The sequence below is a fragment of the Erithacus rubecula genome (genome assembly GCF_903797595.1).
Source record: "Erithacus rubecula genome assembly, chromosome: 8".
NCBI lineage: Eukaryota > Metazoa > Chordata > Aves > Passeriformes > Muscicapidae > Erithacus > Erithacus rubecula.
The window spans coordinates 2,542,203-2,562,441 of record NC_136659.1 but is presented as its reverse complement, the minus strand read 5'-3'; the positions used below and the strand labels follow the sequence as shown (position 1 = coordinate 2,562,441).

Sequence of the window (20,239 nt, the reverse complement as noted above, 5' to 3'; positions counted from 1 at the left end):
AGTATGGAAAGGAGACCATAAAGATTAATATGAAGGTACAAGAAGCTTGGGTTTGCCTTGGGTATTCAGTGAAATCAAGAGAGCATAAAATTGAAACAGGCTTTTATGGCTTTAGATGCTCCTTGTGATGCAAGCGGGAGAAGATCCAGAAAATGCTTTGTGTACATGTGCATGAACTGTCTATTTGTTGTTTACTGAGCTTTTAAACAGAAAAAAAACTCCAACCAACCCTCCACTGCTGCTTTACTTCCTGTCTGTATTGTCAGTGTATTGCTAGACCTTAATCATCACCGAATCAGCCAATTAATGATGTGATCTGATGTTGTACAATATATGATATTTCCTTCTGGTGCCTGAATTTATTGAGATTTAGGATAGACATGTCCTTGCTTCTCCTTCTTCCTCAGATGCTGTATAGTTCTGCAGACTTTGAATACTTTGGTAAATGAGAACATTGAAAGATTGAAACCCAGTTAACAATTTTCTAGGATGACATATAAAAAGAAAAATGCTTTCATTTCTTTTTTTCCTCCCCTCTCTTTTCATTTGTGAATTTATTCTAGAAAGCAAGAAAGATGTTTTATTCCTGATTGATGGCTCAACCAACCTCTTGGGCAGCTTTCCTCCCGTCCGGGATTTTGTACACAAAGTCATTTCTGACCTGAACGTGGGCTCTGATGCCACGCGAGTCGCTGTAGCTCAGTTCAGTGACACCATCCAAGTTGAATTTGACTTTGCTGAATACTCATCCAAGCAAGACATGCTTGTCAAAGTGAAAAGGATGAAGCTTAAAAGTGGGAAGCCGCTGAACACTGGAGTTGCAATTGAAGAAGCTCTAAGAAGGCTGTTTGTGAGGGAAGCTGGAAGCAGGATCGAAGAAGGGGTTCCTCAGTTTTTGATCCTCCTTTTGGCTGGGAGATCAAATGACGATGTGGAGAAGCCATCAAGTGATCTGAGGCAAGCTGGAGTTGTGACCTTTGGTATCAAAGCCAAAAATGCTGACCCCACAGAGCTGCAAAGGATTGTTTACGCCCCGCAATTCCTTCTGAACGTCGAATCCCTCCAACGGATTTCAGAGCTTCAGCCCAACATAGTCAACCTGCTGAGAACAGTCCAGCTTCAGCCAACAGGTACAGGGAGCCTTGGGTTTCCAAGAGGCTGAAAGACATGACTTACATGCCCCACTCAATTGGTAACTGGAGCATTTGGGTCTGGTGGTGTTTAAAATGATTGTGTAGAAACTGCTGTTGTGCTTGGAGTTTTCTCTGCTCACACTCTGATCCAGCAAAGCGTGAAATGCCAAACCAAATCTTAATGATTAGTGTTTAAAAGGCCTTTGTTCAGCTGCAAGAGATGCAGCTGGTGCTGTTTCCAGTGTGTAGAATATGGACAAACCTGAAATAAAGGATGTTATTGCCCAGAGACATTGCATTAATCGATGTGCAATGCCGGGCAAGGGCTAAAATAAGCAAATACTGGCTTGTCTCAAATTCTCTTGCCATCCTCCCTTTTCTGGAGAAGTGGAATCCAGCACACTGGATTCACTCTTGTTCTGTTATCCCTTCCAGGATATGATGGCAGCTTCTACATTTTCTACAGACACACCAATAAATCATATGCTCTTGACTCAGTTACCATTCAAGCTCAGTAAATGAGATGGATTAATTCAAGAATATTTTTTAAAACCTTCAAAAGAATCACATGGCCACAACAATAAATTCACACCACAGTACTGGAAATTATGCATGTCCAGCTGTGTGATTTCTTGAGGCAGCCCTAATTGGAGCATTAGCTTGTCTCCCAACAGGAGGTGGAAACGAGGAAAAGCGTATTAACATCCATATCTTTTCTCTGTAAAGGGGCAGATGGACTTAGAATCATAGAAGCATCAAAAAGAAATAGGGCTAGAAGGAATCCTAGGGTGCCATCTGCTACATGCCCTTGTTCCCAACAGGATCTTTTTGCCCAGAACTAGATGACATTGATCTAATCTGTTCTGGAAACACTTTGAGGGAGACTTCCCAGATTCCATAACCACTCTTCAATTGTTTTTATCAGACAACACTTTCCCTTCAAGTCACAATTCTGTTTCCCTAGTCACAGTTCAAGCCTTCCACATCTCCTTCAACCTGAGGCGGACACAGATGCCAGCTTGCTCCCAAATTTTGTGTGGCAGCCTTTTCATCTGCTTTAGGCTTGACACATAGATCTTGTCTCGGTCCTTGTGCCACCAGCCGTGTACCCAGCTCATTCCTTGTAGGTCTTGTAGGTTTTCTTCTACATTTCCACCCTTGTCTCCCCAGCATCAGTCTGCTCCAAATGACCAGAGGGTGACAATGGCATCCCCTGGCCATCTCTTACCCTGTCCTTTCCATGCGGATTCATGACCCTTCCCATATTTATACAGCTTCTGTCTCAACCAAGACTTGTGCAATCAGTGCTCTTGAATTCCATATTCACTTTTAAAACCATTTTTGTCCTGCCCAGACCATTTGGAATCCCTTTGACCAGCAAGGACTATTAATAATTGTGCTATTTGCTCAGGGATAGCTGTATCCACCCAGTTTGCTTAGTACTCTTGGCTAAAAGGCATTCATTCCATAGGAGAAACCATTTTTTTTTTCTTCTTTATCTGCTACACAGGGACTTTTAATGGGACTTTTCCATTGATCCTGAACTTTAGAGGAAGTATATGAAACTGGGATACACCAGGCAATGTCTGCTCCCTCATCCCACCTACATTAAAATTCCTGTCCCATGCATTAACCCACCAGGCTTCCAACAATCTTCTTAAGAAATAAATTTGATATGAACTCTGCATTAAGAATTCAACTGCCCTTTTAACTCTTTATATGGCTGAGCATTCCTAAGTAGATAATTAATATTTTCTTCAGAGGGGCAGATCATGCTCCTGCTTGTCCCACTGGACCTTATTCTAAACAAGCCAACAGTTCTTTTTGGGATGTCCTCCAGCAGCTGCTGTGTTTGAGAGGAAGAGATGTTTTCTACTTGGCTAAATAAAACCTTCCAATTCTGTTGGTCAGTAGCAAAACAGGTCAAAGTTCTCTCATCTTTGACACTCCATGGTCTTAATTTTGAGATTTTTTATTTGTTTCTTTGTGGTTTTCATTTGATTTTTTTTTAAAGAAGAATAGTTTGGTCGCAGTTAGCATGTTTTTTTCTTCCTGAAGAGAGAAAAGAAAAAACCACCAAAGTTCAGTATCTAGCATTTTAGAAGATCATTTCAGAATTTCAGCTGGATGTCCTCTCCAGCAATTACTTAACTTTTTTCAGAAGTATTTATAAGTTCAGTAATGCATCAGAAAAATATTTTCTGTCCCTCTCCTCACCATCTCCCTGTGATCACTCCCCATATGCCATCTCATCCAGAAACTCATTATTTCTTGGGAACAAAAGATCCAAGGCTCCTGTTGCATATTGCAGCACGTCACCGTCCCAATCCCCTGGGAGCTGTTGGCTTCTCCCAGCCTCAAGTAGGAGATGGCGCCCAGAAGTCCTTTGGCACCCTATTTCCTGTGGCTCTATGATTCTATGATTCGGTGGAAAACGCATGGAATATCACTTTCCACTGACTTCCACCCATCTGCCTCCTCACCAGGGATTGCATCTGATGGCAAAGGAACAGAACCACTTTTCCTGACACTTTACCTTCCCCTCCCCAAGCTTCACTCTCCTTCCATTCCATGTATGAGGAGAATATTAACAACGGCAAAAGAGAATCTCACCTTTCCCCTCCCCTTCCCCTTACTTGTCTCAAACAGTACCGGAGAGAGGTGAGAAGAAGGACGTGGTGTTTCTAATTGATGGCTCAGATGGCGTCAGGAGAGGTTTCCCTCTGCTGAAGACGTTTGTCCAGAGAGTCGTGGAGAGCCTGGACGTCGGCCGCGACAAGGTGCGTGTGGCCGTCGCGCAGTACAGCAACACCATCCAGCCCGAGTTCCTGCTCGACACCTACGAGGACAAAGCAGATCTCGTCAGCGCCATCCAGCAGCTGAAGCTCATGGGAGGGTCCCCCCTGAACACCGGGGCAGCCCTCGACTATCTCATCAAGAACGTGTTCACGGTGTCCAGTGGCAGCAGGATAGCGGAGGGCGTCCCGCAGTTCCTGATCGTGCTGACCGCTGACCGCTCCCAGGACGATGTCAGGAGGCCCTCGGTGGTCCTGAAGACGAGCGGCACGGTGCCCTTCGGCATTGGGATTGGAAATGCCGACCTCACAGAGCTGCAGACCATCTCCTTCCTCCCAGATTTTGCTATCTCCATGCCTGACTTCAGCCAGCTGGATTCGGTGCAGCAGGTCATCTCCAACAGAGTCATCCGGCTGACCAAGCAAGAGATCGAATCTCTTGCCCCTGACCTGGTTTTTACATCACCCAGCCCAGGTGAGAAGATGTTTGTGTCTGCACTGAGAGCCAGTGGCAAAATATGATGTTTAGTAGCATCATGGCTGCAACACAAACTGAGAAAAGCACAGATGGTCATGGCTAAAACTCCAGGTCTGTCATGGTCTCCCTGTTGGTGCACTCAGGGCTGGTAGGAGCTGTGCAATTAAACTGAGCCATCTTTAAGCCCAGCCTCTCGAGGTGGTCCATGCTGTATACACATGGAAGATCCACAAAGTGAATGCTATTGCCTTAATCTTATTTTTAAGTGGATGGATTTTAAGTCCACGCCGTTCCTTCTGGAATGGAAATTGTGTCATTTAGTGTAGCATTAGGTGTGTGCCACACCTTCACACTACTATAAATCAAGGTCATCTTTCTGCTAAATGCAAGACATGCTGATTTTTCCTACTTTTGCCTCCCTCATTCTCTGGGAAAAGGGAAATTGGAAGCGGGCATCAGGAGAAGGATCAGATCTTACATTTCTGGTCTCCCTTGGAATGAAATCCAGCCAGTGAACACCTGGGATGATGAGTATCCGCCCTGGATCAGTCCCTTAGAAATTCACTGTTCTACTCAGTTCATTCCCTTCTAAAACAGATTGCTTCCTCCATACCCATTTATCAGTGATATTCTGCAATAATTCAGGTTCTGAATTACCTGAACTACCACTGCAGAAAACACTTTATTAGGAATCAAAAAGCCATCCTGAAAAGGCAGAGGCTGAGAGAATAATAGGATAGATCTTTCCTAGAGGGCAAAGCCAAAGAAAGAGGGGTGGTTCTGAGTGTAAAATAATGTGTAAAAAGTCCTGAGTGAGGACTACCAGCAGGCTACATTTTCTTGGCTGGAGATCTCTCAAGGAATTATTTTTCTGAGTGTCACATTGCTCCCTCTTGCTTCATTTGCTCTGGAAGTTTCTGTTCTTGCACTCACTGGGATGTGCCCAGCAGACTGGTCGTGTCTCTGGGTTGAACCCGGAGCTTCCTGCTGGGACTCCCAGGAGTTATCTCAGGCAGGGAGACAAGGAGTACCATCCCCATGGCCAGAGGCATGGCCAGTGACGTAGCTGATGAGCTTAGCTGCTCCCCATGAGCAATTCCTGGTGCTCCCTCTGACCAATGCCTCTCTCCTGCAGCTGGTGTGAAGAGGGACATCGTGTTCCTGGTTGACGGCTCCCGCTATGCCGCCCAGGAATTCTACCTGGTCCGTGACCTCATCGGGAGGATCGTGAGCAACCTGGATGTGGGCATCGACACCACCAGGATTTCGGTGGTGCAGTTCAGCGAGCATCCCCACGTGGAGTTCCTGCTCAACACCCACTCCACCAAGGACGAGGTGCAGAGTGCCGTGAGGCAGCTGAGGTCCAAAGGTGGCCAGCTGGTGAACGTGGGGGAGGCCCTGGAGTTTGTGACCAAGACCATCTTCACCCGGCCCTCCGGGAGCCGCATAGAGGAGGGCGTCCCGCAGTTCTTGGTCATCCTCTCCTCCCGCAAGTCTGACGATGACTTTGAGAACCCGTCCCTCCAAGTCAAGCAAGTGGGCGTGGCACCTATGATGATAGCAAAGAATGTGGATACCGAAGAGATGATACAGATTTCCCTTAGTCCTGAATATATATTCCAAGTCTCCAGCTTCCAGGAGCTGCCCAGCCTTGAGCAGAAGCTGCTGACTCCAATTGAAACCCTGACCGTGGACCAAATCAGGCAGCTGCTGGGAGATGTGCAACCCCCCATAGGTAAGGCACTGGCTCTCTCTGGGTTGCTGCTCAAACAAATGTTGCCCAAAAGACTTTCTCTTTAAGTCAAGATTTTCCTTAGTTAACACCAAAGTCATAGCACATGCACGATTTTGGACGGAAAGCTTTAGATAGATGGCAATTCTACCCAAGTACCTAAATACATTATAACCTATGATTTTCAAGTCAAGTACCTAAACATGACACTGATTTGGGGCAATTTCAATTCAAATTCACAATGTATACAATTGCCTATTCCCACCTAGCAGCTCTCTAGGAAACAGACATAAATCTGGAGCAAAATAAAGCTGGAAACATCGACAAAGAGTGTTAATGAATGAAACAGATAAGGCTCTGAGTAATGCATGCTTCAAATACTAGGCAGACACACATTCTGACTTGCACACAAACCCTTTTGGAGAGGCTCCCCAAAGCACCATGCATAAGATTGGCCAAAATATGCCACGAGGTTTTACCTCACATGACAGCAGATGGCACAGAATCCGCCAGCAAAGCTTAATCAAAATCTTGGCACACCAATTATTTCCTCTCTTCTCATTTCCCCACAGTGGTTTCTGGAGATGAAAAGGACATTGTGTTCCTCATTGACAGCTCTGACAGCGTTCGGCAGGACGGGCTTGCTCACATTCGGGATTTCATCAGCAGGATTGTCCAGCAGCTGGAAGTGGGGCCAAACAAAGTGCGGATTGGGGTGGTGCAGTTCAGCAACGGTGTCTTTCCTGAGTTCTACCTGAAGACCCACAAGTCCAAAAATGCCGTCCTGGAAGCCATCCGCCGCTTGAGGCTCAGGGGTGGGTCCCCCCTGAATGCTGGCAAAGCCCTGGACTTCGTGGTGAAGAACTATTTCATCAAGTCTGCAGGGAGCAGGATAGAAGATGGAGTGCCCCAGCACCTGGTGGTCATCCTTGGAGACCGGTCCCAGGACGACGTGGACAGGCCTGCCAGAGTGATCACTTCCACAAACATCAAACCTCTGGGTGTTGGAGCCAGGAATGTGGACAGGGACCAGCTGCAGGTCATTACCAATGACCCTGGGCGTGTGCTTGTGGTACAGGACTTCACGGGACTCTCAACCTTAGAACAGAGGGTGCAGAGCATTCTTGACGAGCTCCCCATACCTCCAACAGACTCACCTGGACCAGTCCTACCTGGTAAGGCTGCTATTCATCCTGAAGACTTAACAGAGTATAAGATGGTACTTGTATAAAATGAAAATTATTTCATAGTAACACCTTTTGATTCGCAAACCTTTAGTTGCATTGATTAAAAGAACTTTTTGAAGTTGTTGAGTTAGCAAAGAATATAATTAAATCTGAAAGGAGATGAGGGTGCCTATCACAAGTAATGCTGTATGAAGTGTTATACAAATATTTTCTTGTATGGATGTAAAATCCTGCAAGAGGCCAATGAAACTAAAATGGTAGAAAGGAGAGAGAAATTTCATTTGCAAAGTGCTACTTCACAAAGCCCCAAGCAGCTTAAATGTTAAAGAAGCTGCAAACAATTGCTAACAATCGTGTTTTCTTTGTAATCTTCTCAGGAGGCAAAAAGCAGGCTGACATTGTGTTTTTGCTGGACGGCTCCATCAATCTGGGGAGAGATAACTTCCAGGAAGTTCTCCAGTTTGTCTACTCCGTGGTGGATGCCATTTACAGGGATGGAGACTCCATCCAGGTAGGACTGGCCCAGTACAACTCGGATGTCACTGACGAGTTTTTCCTCAAGGACCACTCCACCAAAGCTCAGATTCTGGACGCTATCAACAAAGTCATCTACAAAGGCGGGCGGGTGGCCAACACGGGTGCGGCCATCAGGCACATCCAGGAGAGACACTTTGTGAAGGAGGCCGGCAGCAGGATTGACCAGAGGGTGCCCCAGATTGCCTTCATCGTCACAGGAGGGAAGTCCACGGATGATGGGCCTCGGGCCTCCCTGGAAATCACACAGAAAGGAGTCAAGGTGTTCGCTGTCGGCGTGAGGAACATTGATCTGAAGGAGGTCAGCCTGCTGGCCAGCGAGAACGTCATGAGCTTCAGAGCATCCACGGCCCAGGAGCTGTCAGAGCTCAATGAGCAGGTCCTGGTCACCCTGGAAACTGCCATGGAGGAGAGACTGTGCCCAGGAACTGCAGATGTCACAAGAGGTAAGGACAGTCCGTTCATGGCCACTCAGGTCGTTCTCGGGGTGGCTTTTAATATCCGGTGTGTTTTGATGGACTTGTCTGCCCTGCTGTTGTTCTTTGCCTGTGGCCTGAGGTGCAGCATGGGCTCATTCCTCCTCCAGGAGTCTGAAGGGGGTTGCAAACTTTTGGTACAAGAGCTGCTTGTCCATGGCCTTCAGCCTGAGGATGACTGGAGTGACATCACCACAGAGGTGGCACTGTGGTGAAATTCACTTCAAATGTGACAGCCAGGCACTAAATCACTGGCCTCCTACCACCACATTTAGCCCTTGGACTAAATCCCGCTTTGGACTTTCTTGTAGGTACATGATATCAGTATCATCTTGACAGACCAACTTGTTTCTTGACAAAATGAAAAGTGATGGTTCTTGTTTCCCTTCCCTGTGCCTATTACAATATAATTGGAATGTTTGGCCATTCAGGCATGTATGGTATGCTGGAAATCACAGAATCATAGAAGTCTAGTACAGTTTGAGTAAGAGGAGACCTGAAATATCATCCCGTTCCAAACTTCCCTGCCAAAAACCACCTTCTACTATCCCAGGTTGCTCCAAACCCTGTCCAACCTGGCCTGGAACACTTCTGGGGTTGTGGCAGTCACTGTTTTTCTGGGCAACCTGTGCCAGGGCCTCACCACCCTCACAGGGAAGAATTTCTTCCCAATATCTTATCTAACCCTGCCCTCTGGCAGTGGGAAGCCATTTCCCCATTCTGTCACTCCAGAATCTTGTCCAAAGCCTGTCCAGCTCTCTTGTAACCTTTTTAGACAATGGAGGAGAAAAACAGAATTTCCCTTGCCAGATCATTCAGGACACCCACCTGATCTCATGACAGGTATATGAGGAAAAATCAGGGCTCATGTGGTTGTAGCTTAAGGTAAAATTGCCTTAAGAAGGAATCCCATGATTTGGCTACTTCAGAAGCCAAGCAGGGAAATTATAGTGAGTAAGTGAGCTGATATTGCTGTCGGATCAGACTCCCAGCAGCTGGTTTTACTTACTATATTACAGCCAGTCCTACTCCCAGCTCGACTGACCATGGCTCAGCCCTCTGACTTTGAGCAGAGGCATCTCCTGAATCTCTGGAGAAGCAGAAGGAGAGGCACAACAGCACTGAACTTATCAGCAGCTCCAGCTGAGAAGAAAAACTGAGTGCTGGGAAAAGCAAACCACTGCTAGTGGTATTGACTTATCCTAAGTGTGGTTAAGATATTAAGCAGGCAGTGTGGCTAATATCAAAGAGAATTCAAATACCCCCCTGTGATTCTCTGAGTGTCACTTTGAGCACAGGCAGAATGTGCACACTGCACAATGCCAGACAGGTTTCCATGTGCTGGAGAGAGAGAAGCAGTCTTAGCTGCCTGATGAAAATGCAAATTCCTCTTGGACTTGGTTTAGGCAGCTCCTTCCCTTGCTAAAATTAAAAAAAAAAGAAGTTATTAAAACACAAGTTTTCCCAGGTGAAAGGAAACAGAAGGCACTTGTGCAGCAAGTGGTGTCAGATGCACTGTCTTCATCAACTACTAAAAGAGTAATTAGAAAAGCCATAACTTGAAAACCAATCATCACACTGCTCTTCCCTCTTTCTTCATTCCCCTCTCAGATTGTGACTTAGATGTGATAATTGGCTTTGATGTCAGTGATGTTGGGCCCGGACAAAACATCTTCAGCTCCCAGCGAGCTCTGGAGTCGAGAGTGGAGTCCGTGCTGAACAGGATAACCCAGATGCAAAAGATCAGCTGCACTGGCAACCAGGCTCCCAATGTCAGGGTGGCCATCATGGCCCAGGCCCAGGAGGGAGCTGTGGAGGGCCTGGACTTCTCTGAGTACCGTCCTGAGCTCTTGGAGAGGTTCCTGGCCATGAGGACCCGCGGGGGCTTTTACCTCAGGGCAGACACACTGAGGTCCTACCTGAGAAAATTCCGGTCCTCACCCTCTGGAAGCACCAAGGTGAGTGAGGCCAAGCCCTCTGGGGTGGTATTGGCCAGCTAAGCTGACTTCTGATGTCCTTAATTGGTAAAGAAACTGTATATATTTTTTTAATAATTAAATTATTAAATTTATTCACTGTAAATTTTGTCACTTAAGCCCTACTTGTTTGCTGCACTCTCCCTGCATTGTCAAGGTCCTGTCCTGACAAGTGATGAGCATCACTGCAGCCCCTTCCCACAATCACTGCTTAGCTGCAAATCATTGCTCTCCAGATATTTCCTGTGCTCTGCTCTAGCAACACCTGCCTGATGTACAGGAGCAGGAATGTACAGGAACCTGGCATAGGAATGCAGAGCTTCATAGCCTGGAAAAGGTGTTCAGGTTCCCTCACCTTCACTCAGATGAAGCATTGGAAAAAGGCCCTTCAGGTTGCACACTGATTGTGTTCCACACCTGAAATATTCTGGGTCCTGACAGAAATGTGTTTCTCTTCCAGGTCATAATCCATTTTACTGATGGTGCAGATGAGTCAATAGAACAGTTGGAGGCTGCTTCATCTACTTTACACTCAGAAGGTAATTTATTTTTTTTTTTTTGTTCTTCCAGGCAGTGATTATAGTCCATGTTAACACGTAGCCCATTTTACCACCATTCCTCCTAAATCCATCTGCTTTTGACAGCAAGGGCTGAGGATTTTGTGAGTTCTACATGCACTTGCTGTTCTTCACTGCCATCCTGTGATGTTTAGCTGCCTGCTGCCACCTAAGCATGCGAGCAACTTACACTGGATGTGTCTGAAGATGCTTGTTTTCTAGTGAAAAGGCTCTGTTTGCAATCGAAGATGTGGATAATGATGTGTTATCACAAGGGAGTGCCTCTCCCCATCACAAAGCCCCTTCTGCTTCTCCCTGCCAGGAGTCAACGCTCTCATCTTCGTTGGGCTGGACCGAGTCACCAACTTTGACAGGCTGATGCAGCTGGAGTTTGGCCGTGGGTTCACCTACAACAGACCTCTCAGAGTTAATCTGCTGGACTTGGATTTCGAGCTGGCAGAGCAGCTTGTAAGTAACTTGGCACAGGCAGTGCTGCCTTGTAATGCTGGAGGAAAGCCCACGGCTGGATCTCCTGCGGGGCTGAGCCGTGCCTGGATTACACCCTCTTGGCTCTGCTCCTCTCCCCTCCCTGCCCCACGTCAGCTCTTCTCACAGATGCCACAGCAAATAAAGTTCAGAGCAGATCATGTTCTCTTCCCACTCCTGAAGAAACCTTACTCCAGCTGAGGCTTTAGGTCAAATGGGATGGGATGGGATAAGATGCCATCAAAAGCTGTGGTGCCAAAAACCCGCCCTCTGCCTGTGTTTACACTGTTGATTTTTTTAACCTTACAGTAATGCCCTGTCGTGCCTGGTCAGTGCTACAGCTCTTGGAGAAGTGCTGCTTTCGAGGTTTATTTCCCTGATCTCATACACTGCCTGCATTTTAGGCAAGCTTTTAACAAATGAAGCAGTTACCCTTTAAAATCCCTTCCAACTCAACCCATTCCATGATTCTTTCTTTTTCATAGATTTACTTCTTTCCCAATGCATAGTCTCTCTTGAGTGTTGACTTAGTTTGCTGTCAACCTCAGTATGTCCAGTTCTTCCCAGTTTCTTAGTTGCTACCAGCACAACTGAGCTCCTTTTCCAGTAGAATTAATAGGATTGGGCTTACCCACTGGTCCCTGTGGTAACCTTGCTGAGCCCTTCCCCACAAACCAAAGTGCAGTCACTTGTGAGTGAGCCTTGGTTTTGGAATAAGAGTTGGTCCTCAGCTCCTCCCCAGGTAGTTCAGCCTAGGAGAATCCTTCCAAAATGTAACTGTGCAAAGCTGGCAGGAAATGTTTGCAGCCAGCAATGTACTTGGCAAAGAAAGTGATTTTTTCCCCTCTTCCTTTTGTTGGATGATGTAAAACCAAGCTGTGTTTTCTCTGAGTCCATATCATTCTTTTTCACTTTTTTTTTCTCCTTTACTGTGTGCTTGTGGTTCTCAGCTGTGAGTTGCTGGTGAGCTGCTCACTGCAGTGGCTTTCCCATGCCCTGCTCCACAGCCTGGATTTTTTTCTTTGGAGATGAGATTTCTCTCTTCAGTGGCAGGCACTGCTCTGGGGACTGATATCTTACTAAATGCAGTTTCTGTCTAAATCTCACGCAGTTTCTGTTTAAACCCTTCCCTCTGATGTCCAAAATCAGGTGTTGGGGCTCTGGCAGGTTTCTAATGTTTTCACTTCTCATTTTTCCTGCAGGACAACATTGCAGAGAGGACTTGCTGCAAGGTCCCCTGCAAGTGCTCAGGGCAGAGAGGGGACAGAGGTGTGCCAGGCCCTATAGGACCAAAGGTAGGTCACTTCACCTGGGGATGAAGGGTTGCTGTGCACAGGAACCTGGGGGTGACCTGCATGGTTGTAGTTGAAGTGGGTGATGTTAATGGGGAGATCAGCTCCACTTACTCCTCCCATTGGAAAACTGACTCTGGGACATGCAGAGCAATTGAGGGGTGCTCTTCTTCCCTTTCCCCACAGTGCTGCAAAACATTCAAGAGGGCAGGGATAAATGTCTGGAAAGAGAAGGTGAAGCATCCTGTGAAACCATTTAGGGACATCAAAAGGAGATTATATCTCTCATTAACACATAGGACCAACCAGCTGCTTTGTGCTTATCATGGGGAACTTTGAACATCAATCACAGAACTGGGAAGGAAATTCACAATTTTCTTTGTTGTCTTCTAGGGTATCACAGGGGATCTGGGCTATGGAGGCTACCCTGGTGATGAAGGAGGACCGGTGAGTGACTGCCCCTGTCCACCATAGCCAAGTTCCACTAATGAAAAACCTCCAAACATTTCTCTGCTGGGAATGTGGAGAGGGGGTTAGAAGAGACAGCAGAACTCTGAGTTTCCCACACCAGCTGAGTTGCTGGTCCCAGCTTCTCCTGAGAGAAAGTCAGTAGGGATCTTCTCTAGAGCTGGAGAAGGATGATGGGGGAGTAACTCCCATTATTTGATGTGACTCATCTCTGTGCTATTCCCCAAGGCAAATAAAATACTCAACTTTGTCAAATCCACAGTCTATGCCAAAGCTATCCCTACCACCTGCAGCTGAAAGATTTGAGTTAGTCCAAAAGTGGAACCGAGTGGTGTTCCTGTCCATCACACAGCAGACAACGTGACTCCAGTGAATTCTTAGTAACACTCTTCATCCAAACTCTGCGTGAATCCCATGTCAGCCCTGGAATAAACATCCCTCCTTGCATTGCTCCCAGGGGATGAAGCTGAGGCCAAGGGGCTGGTGGTGCTCATGGCTTTTCCTACAGCACAGGCAGGGACCAAAGGCTGCTGTGAGACATCTCATGCCAGGCAATGTTTTCCTGGGGCTTGAAGGTCAGGATGGGATTAGACATCTGTGCAGAGCTCTGAGGGCTTTGTCTCATCATTTTAATTCTGAAAGAGAAGTTTCTCAAAGCTCTTTCACAGCTGAGAGATTGGGAAGGATGTTTCTGTCTTGATGATGATGAAGACTTGCAGTTGGTCTCTACATGAAGAAGGCTGTGGGAAAGAGATGGCGGGGTGGCAAAACCTGCTGCTCCTGTGCCTTCAAGATACCTCTGGTGACAGGTAGCCACAGAAATAGGCTCATCAGGCAACTCCTGACTTGTTTTTTCCCCTCTGTGCACCAGGGTGAACGTGGACCGCCGGGTGTGAATGGGACACAAGGTTTCCAGGGATGCCCTGGGCACAGAGGAACAAAGGTATGTGTGGAACAAGCCTGCACAGAGCAGACCCAGAATGTCCCTTCCAGTGGGTAGATCCTGCTGCTTTAGGAGGTCACACAGCTTCTGCCATGTGCCCTTGAGTGGTTGTGTCCACCTGGCCAGGCACCAGGGCTTTCAGGGGCTGTTGAGGCTTTGGTGCTGCTATGAAGAGCAGAAAGGCAGCCCTGGAGCTCCAGGCTCAATCCATAGACAGGGATGATCTATCTCCTGCAGTCTGGCTCTGGGGTAAAGATTTGGGAAGAGATGGATGTGCGTGTTTTGGCACAGGGCTGGGACAGTGAGTGGGTGGAACTCTGGTGTTGGGGAAAAAAGAGACAAGTGAGCCAGGGCTGAGGCTTTAAAGAGGAACCTTTAAATGGTCCAGGACAGCAGCTGCACCCCAAGCCAGAAAAGGTGGTGAAACATGTGATATTAATGGGAAATAGTGAAATTAAGGGGATGTTTCCTACCATTTGCTCTTACCACATGATCCTCTGGCAGGGAGAAGAGGAATGCATGAACCAAGCCCATTAGTTGCAGCTGAAATACAGAGTCTTGTTAAAAATCTGTTCAGCCTTGGACAAAGGCACTGGATTAACATAAAAACGGGTGCAGGGAGAAACAAAAGTCAGTGAAGGAAGAGTTGTGGCTAAGAAGTGAGATATTTTATTGGATCAGCTGGATTAACCCCCACGCCCCACATATCTTATCTTGGCACAAGTACTGGGGAGGCAGCTGAAGACAAAGAGAAATTAGGGGAAGTCCTGCCCTGGTCATGGTTCTGTGTCAGCCCTCCTTCTCCACTGTGAGCTGGACAAAAGTTTGAATAACTGTCTTTTCTATCTCCTTAGGGTTCTCGGGGATTCCCAGGAGAGAAGGTAGGGAACTATTTCCTCATGCCACAGCAGTGAGTGTGAGTGTGTGGCACATCAATATCCCCCTCCCCAATACCCCTTTCTCTCAGTAAGCATTTGCCCTTGCTTCTCTTCCACAGGGTGAACTGGGAGAAATGGGTCTGGATGGCATTGATGGAGAAGAGGTCAGTAATTGCAACTGTTTTTCTCTTAATGACTCGATGCTTCAGTGAAGTATCTAAAAATCACCTTGGAAGTGGCAAATATTTTAAAATAATTTTCTTTTTTTTTTTTTAGGGAGACAAGGGCTTGCCTGGCTCCTCTGGAGAGAAGGGATATTCTGGCAGGAGGGTAGGCTTTAATCACTTTTACAGTGGGGCTAAAGGACGGTGTAGAGGTGGATTTGAGCCAGGGGAGGGTGGGAAGCCATCATGCTCCCCTCAGCATTGAGGGCTGGGCAGAGATGCTTTCAACAAGCAAGAGCTGCTCTTCCTAACTCTCCATCTCTTCCCACAGGGAGATAAGGGAGTCAAGGGTGAACGAGGAGAACGAGGCGACCGTGGGCTCCGTGGAGATCCGGTAAATGCTGCTAAGGAATCTTCCTGATTTTCCACCCACTTTCCACTGATCCTGGGATCTTCAGAGAGGGTGGCTATGGCTTATTCAATGCTGTTTGACAGTGGCAGGTCCCATGACAGAGCAAGGACTCAGAGGTGACACGTGGAAACCACGTGATACCAACCCATCAATGGCTGCTTCACTATATTAAAATTCCCCTGCCTCGTCTTCTTCAGTGTTTCTTCTCAGCTGAAAAGCTCTGTCTTCTGAAAACATTTCAATCAAAAAAATAAAAAAAGAAAAATTGATTCCCAGCCCTAGCAGAGCAGTTTATAAGGTTTGATTTTCATGTCCCACTTTCACAGATGTTTCTCATTGCTCTGTTGCTTTCAGGGAGATTCAGGAGCTGATAACACTCAACGGGGCTCCAGAGGACAAAAGGGTGAAATTGGACCAATGGTAAAATTTCTTTGTTGTCTTGTGTTGTTTTTTGGTTTTTACAACAGAATGGGCCAGAGAAAGGGAGAAAAGAGGATGCTGCCAAAAAGATGCAAGTTTCTTAAACTCAGATTTGTGCCTTGTTAGATGGAATATATTTTTCCACTAGTAAATATTGTTGGTTTGCAACCAAAACTTTCTCTGGGAAGATGTCAGTTTAGAAGATGTTTTATGTAAAAAGCACCTTTAAAAAAAATTATTATTATTTTACAATGCCTTTCTGGGATATTGTCCCTGAAAATAACTTTGTAGTTGGAATTGCCTTAGTGTGTTGTCATATACAAAAGGAGAGAACTGATTAGATTACATCAAATCTAAACCTCCTGATTCGCCTGAAAGCTCTGCAAGAATAAAAAACAAATCCACATGCTCCTTGGAAAATTTCAAACCCCATCTATTTTCATGTCAGCTCACAATAAAAATTGCATCTTAAATTGTCAGAAGGCATTTCCCAAAGAATAGGAATGCTGACTTCTGCTGGCTCAGAAACTTGATGGAAAGTTTCTGTGAGTTGTTAGAAGGATTCCCACCAAAGCAGGGCTATTAACTTGTGTGAAAGCATGAAAGGAGACATTTTTTTGAGACTTGAATCTATTTTTCCAGTGCCTGCTCATCTCAGGGCTCTCACTTGAGTTTTGTTTTTCCCTTAGGGAGATCCTGGACCAGCAGGGCTGCAGGGTCAAGATGGTGGAGTTGGGAGGAGGGTGAGTTGCCAGACCTCCAGTCAGCAAGACCCAAGCTTAGATTGTCAATAACTTTTCCCCTCCTTCCTTTCCATGTATTTTCATTCACAAACATCAAGGATTCAACCTCAAAACCCAACAAGCCACCCCAAAATAAGAGAAAAAAAATCTCAAAAGGAAAAGGCCTCATTGCTTCCTGGCTTGTTGTAGAGACTTTAAAAGTAGAATTTATTCCTATGCAAATAACTCAGTGCTCAGATCACTGGAGTTACACATGATTTATACATAAGGCCAACTTGGATGGTGCTTGAAACAACCTGGTCTAGTGGAAGGTGCCCTTGCCCATGGCAGTGGGTTGGAATTAGATGGTCTTGAAGGTCCCTTCCAATCCAAATCAGTCTGTGATACCATGATTTGACTGCTGGTTTTGGGAAAGCAAAAACCAAACTGGAGCTGAGATGTCTGGGATGTCCTTCCCATCCCAGGAATGGTGGCACACTCCTGGCATACATGAGGGAGCAGCTCACCTATGTGAGGGATGTGAGGAGGGAGAAAACCTGGCAAGTCTGATTTAAGAGTGCTGACCATGTGGGTTTCCCTCTCCCTTTCCCCTCAGTAGTTCAAAACACCCAAATGTAATTTTTTGACTGGTAAGAAGCACTGATCTAAAAGCAATAGGGGAAGGTGTGCTTACATGTTAGATCACCAAGCCTCCTTGTTCCTTCATCTGCAGGGCATGGCAGGACGAAGGGGGCCCATAGGAGTTAAGGTAGGTGGTGATGGGACAGCACATGGGGCTCCTGCCACACCATGGGACTCAGCACCCAGAGAGATGTGCCAAGGGAAGGGACATGCAGCCTTGGCTTGTTCCTCTCTGCCTCCTCTCTCCTCCAAATTCCCCAACTCCTCCTCAGGCTCATCTCCCTGTGTGCTTTTTGCTGAACTTGGTGCAGAATCAACTGCAGTCCAAGTGCCTGCCAGTCTCCTACAGCATTCCCTAGTTGGATGTTTTGTCTCCATGTGCTGCTGTAGCAGTGTAACAGGGCCAAAGCATGATAGTTGATGCCCATCAATTGCAGGAGGCAAATTGCCTCCACCATTGCTGTGATTATTATCTGCTATCACTGTATCTTGAAAAAAACCCCAAGAAAACAAAAAAAGCCCTCTGAAAATCTGTTCTTCCCTGTTCTTTGTGCAGCTGTGGATACCCTCTCCCTCCCCATGGTGCTGACCATGTCCTCCCATGCTAACCTGCACTGTTGTTTTTGTACTTCCAGGGCACCAAGGGCGCTCCTGGTCAAGCAGGGCCAGCTGGAGAGCAAGGCATGCGAGGGCCACAGGTCAGTGAGCTCCCAGCAGAGCAAAGCCCTTGCCTCATGATACTGTGGTGCTACCTCATCACAGCCACTTCCCCAGAGAGTCTCATCCACAAAGACTCGGGATTTGGGTATTTTTGGGTGTGCTGTGGCCTGGCTGTCCCTCTTGCCATGGCATTCCCACCATTCGCACACCAGCCCAGGTGTGACGTGTTTGCAAAGCATCCCTCAGACGCTGCAGCATTTGCTTCCCCTTGGATCTTGGTGTGTTTCTGCTGTGCTGACAGCCTCTCTTTCCACACAGGGTCCCCCTGGACAGGTTGGCACACCAGGGATCAGAGGAGAGCAGGGTGTCCCTGGACCAAGGGTAATCCTTCTGCTGCTTCCCAGACGCTGGCCCAACTCTACTGTTGTTGAACTAATAAGATTCCAATGTGTCTCCACATTCCCCTCTCCTAGGGCTCCAGCTCTGCTCCACTCTCTTTTAACACACCCTTCCAGCATGATCTTCCTCTCAACTTATGCTTAAGAACTTCTTGATCAAGAGTTACAGAAGAGAAAGAGCTGAAAACAACCTCAGAAGGCTCAGGACTTCAGTGTTCGGCCCATTATTGCAATTTTAGTTAAAGAGGATCCCTGAGTGACTGGTGGGGCATCTCTGTGATGTTTCATCCTCTGAAGCCAGAGCATGACCATCTCATATGCCTTCAGGGGCCACCCCATGCATTTATTTCTCCCTCCTGCTGCATTCCTCAGCCACAACCCACATAAAGCCAGATTGCATCTGGCAGATTGCATCTACCCCCAGCATGATTTTCCCCCTCCTGCTTTCCCATGGGTGTTCTCTTACATATATGTATATGTTCTCAATGCAAATTGCTGCAGACATTTTTCATTGAACTGAGCTGGACCTCCAGCTTTCCCCAAACATGAAGCAGACTTCTGAATCTCCTGAGGTGTTTTGGGAGACACATGATTTCTGTGGTCATCCAATTTTGTGCTTCCTGGCACCTGAGTTTTCTTAAGCGTTGCCAACATGCCTCTCCCCATTTCCATTCCAGGCTGGGAATGGACCTCCAGGACCCCCAGGAGAACGTGGCAGGATTGGTCCCCTGGGAAGGAAGGTATGTCTTTAGGAGGACTGGGCATCAGCAACTAAAGCTGCATTGAAAGGCTGCTGGATTTTGCATGGGCTCAAATACACAGTGTGGAAAGAAGCAACTCTGTGCTCATTGTCTCCTTAGGTCCCATTTCAGTGAACTAGTGCTGATGGGGTGGGGCAGGCTCAGAGCTGCCTGGAGTTTCAGCACAGGCTTTAACAGGTGTTCCTCTTTTTTAGGGTGAGCCTGGAGACCCTGGACCCAAAGGGCCAGATGGACAGCCAGGCCCACGAGGAGAGATGGTGAGTGTGCCCTCACTCCTCTGAGGACACTTAAGGAACTTTAAGGAACATTTAAGAGTTTCTCAAAGGCCTGTGTCTTCAATTGGTTCTTTCCATTGGTGCTGCTAGACCTGTGGGGTTTAAGTTGTTTACATATAACATGATTTACACATGAATGACTTTAGCTTTCCAATTTTAGGGTGATGATGGACGAGATGGAATTGGTGGCCTGGGTCCTAAAGGAAGGAAGGTAGGTGTATGCTCAGCATTCCCTCCTCCACAGCAAGGACAAGGAAGCAGCCAAGATCTACAGTGCAGATGGATGAGGGAATTTTCTGGAACATATCCAAATTAACCTTTCTGTTGTTTCAGGGAGAACGTGGCTTCGTAGGTTATGCAGGACCAAAGGTAGGTGCAGACCATGAGCTGTGCATTTATTTTCCAAGCAATTTTCCAGGGCCTGTGCAGGTTTAGAGCTGCTGTTTGTGGTTTTCCCTTCCTAGGGAGGACCTGGTGACCGTGGTGTCCCTGGAGGCCCTGGGCCCAAAGGAAACAGAGGCCGCAGAGTAAGTTGGACCATGGTACAAATTTTCCTTTCTGTGAATGCCCTGAAAGATGGGCACATCTTTTCCTCCAAGTGCTGCTGGGAATCCTCCTGCAGATGCTCATGGAGTTGACTTCTCTGCTTTGTCTTTTTAGGGAAATGCAGGAGTACCTGGGCCACCTGGTCAGAAAGGAGAGATTGGATACCCTGGGCCATCTGTAAGTCTTCATTGCATTGCTGATTGACTTCATGTCCCTGTGGGTGCCTGGGGTTGAAGAATCACTGTCTCCTGCTGATTTCAAGTTGGGGGAATCCCTCTTTATTTGTCTTGGATGTGTTTCTATA

General features: G+C 47.0%; 1 protein-coding gene across 7 annotated transcripts in view; it reads left to right on the top strand.

Moving 5' to 3' along the window:
- COL6A3 (collagen type VI alpha 3 chain) overlaps nucleotides 1–20,239 on the top strand; it is a 57,051-nt gene that overhangs the window by 22,644 nt on the left and 14,168 nt on the right. For all 7 annotated transcript variants that reach the window (XM_079310607.1, XM_079310604.1, XM_079310608.1 and 4 more), the window contains 26 exons: nucleotides 564–1,130; nucleotides 3,783–4,403; nucleotides 5,542–6,141; nucleotides 6,711–7,313; nucleotides 7,703–8,305; nucleotides 9,947–10,293; nucleotides 10,772–10,850; nucleotides 11,191–11,336; nucleotides 12,557–12,649; nucleotides 13,040–13,093; nucleotides 13,986–14,057; nucleotides 14,912–14,938; nucleotides 15,055–15,099; nucleotides 15,212–15,265; nucleotides 15,431–15,493; nucleotides 15,866–15,931; nucleotides 16,621–16,674; nucleotides 17,387–17,422; nucleotides 17,931–17,993; nucleotides 18,274–18,336; nucleotides 19,031–19,093; nucleotides 19,309–19,371; nucleotides 19,550–19,600; nucleotides 19,723–19,758; nucleotides 19,854–19,916; nucleotides 20,050–20,112. In XM_079310607.1, coding sequence (XP_079166733.1) covers nucleotides 564–1,130; nucleotides 3,783–4,403; nucleotides 5,542–6,141; nucleotides 6,711–7,313; nucleotides 7,703–8,305; nucleotides 9,947–10,293; nucleotides 10,772–10,850; nucleotides 11,191–11,336; nucleotides 12,557–12,649; nucleotides 13,040–13,093; nucleotides 13,986–14,057; nucleotides 14,912–14,938; nucleotides 15,055–15,099; nucleotides 15,212–15,265; nucleotides 15,431–15,493; nucleotides 15,866–15,931; nucleotides 16,621–16,674; nucleotides 17,387–17,422; nucleotides 17,931–17,993; nucleotides 18,274–18,336; nucleotides 19,031–19,093; nucleotides 19,309–19,371; nucleotides 19,550–19,600; nucleotides 19,723–19,758; nucleotides 19,854–19,916; nucleotides 20,050–20,112 — 4,595 coding nt within the window. The remainder of the gene's footprint in view (nucleotides 1–563; nucleotides 1,131–3,782; nucleotides 4,404–5,541; nucleotides 6,142–6,710; nucleotides 7,314–7,702; nucleotides 8,306–9,946; nucleotides 10,294–10,771; nucleotides 10,851–11,190; nucleotides 11,337–12,556; nucleotides 12,650–13,039; nucleotides 13,094–13,985; nucleotides 14,058–14,911; nucleotides 14,939–15,054; nucleotides 15,100–15,211; nucleotides 15,266–15,430; nucleotides 15,494–15,865; nucleotides 15,932–16,620; nucleotides 16,675–17,386; nucleotides 17,423–17,930; nucleotides 17,994–18,273; nucleotides 18,337–19,030; nucleotides 19,094–19,308; nucleotides 19,372–19,549; nucleotides 19,601–19,722; nucleotides 19,759–19,853; nucleotides 19,917–20,049; nucleotides 20,113–20,239) is intronic.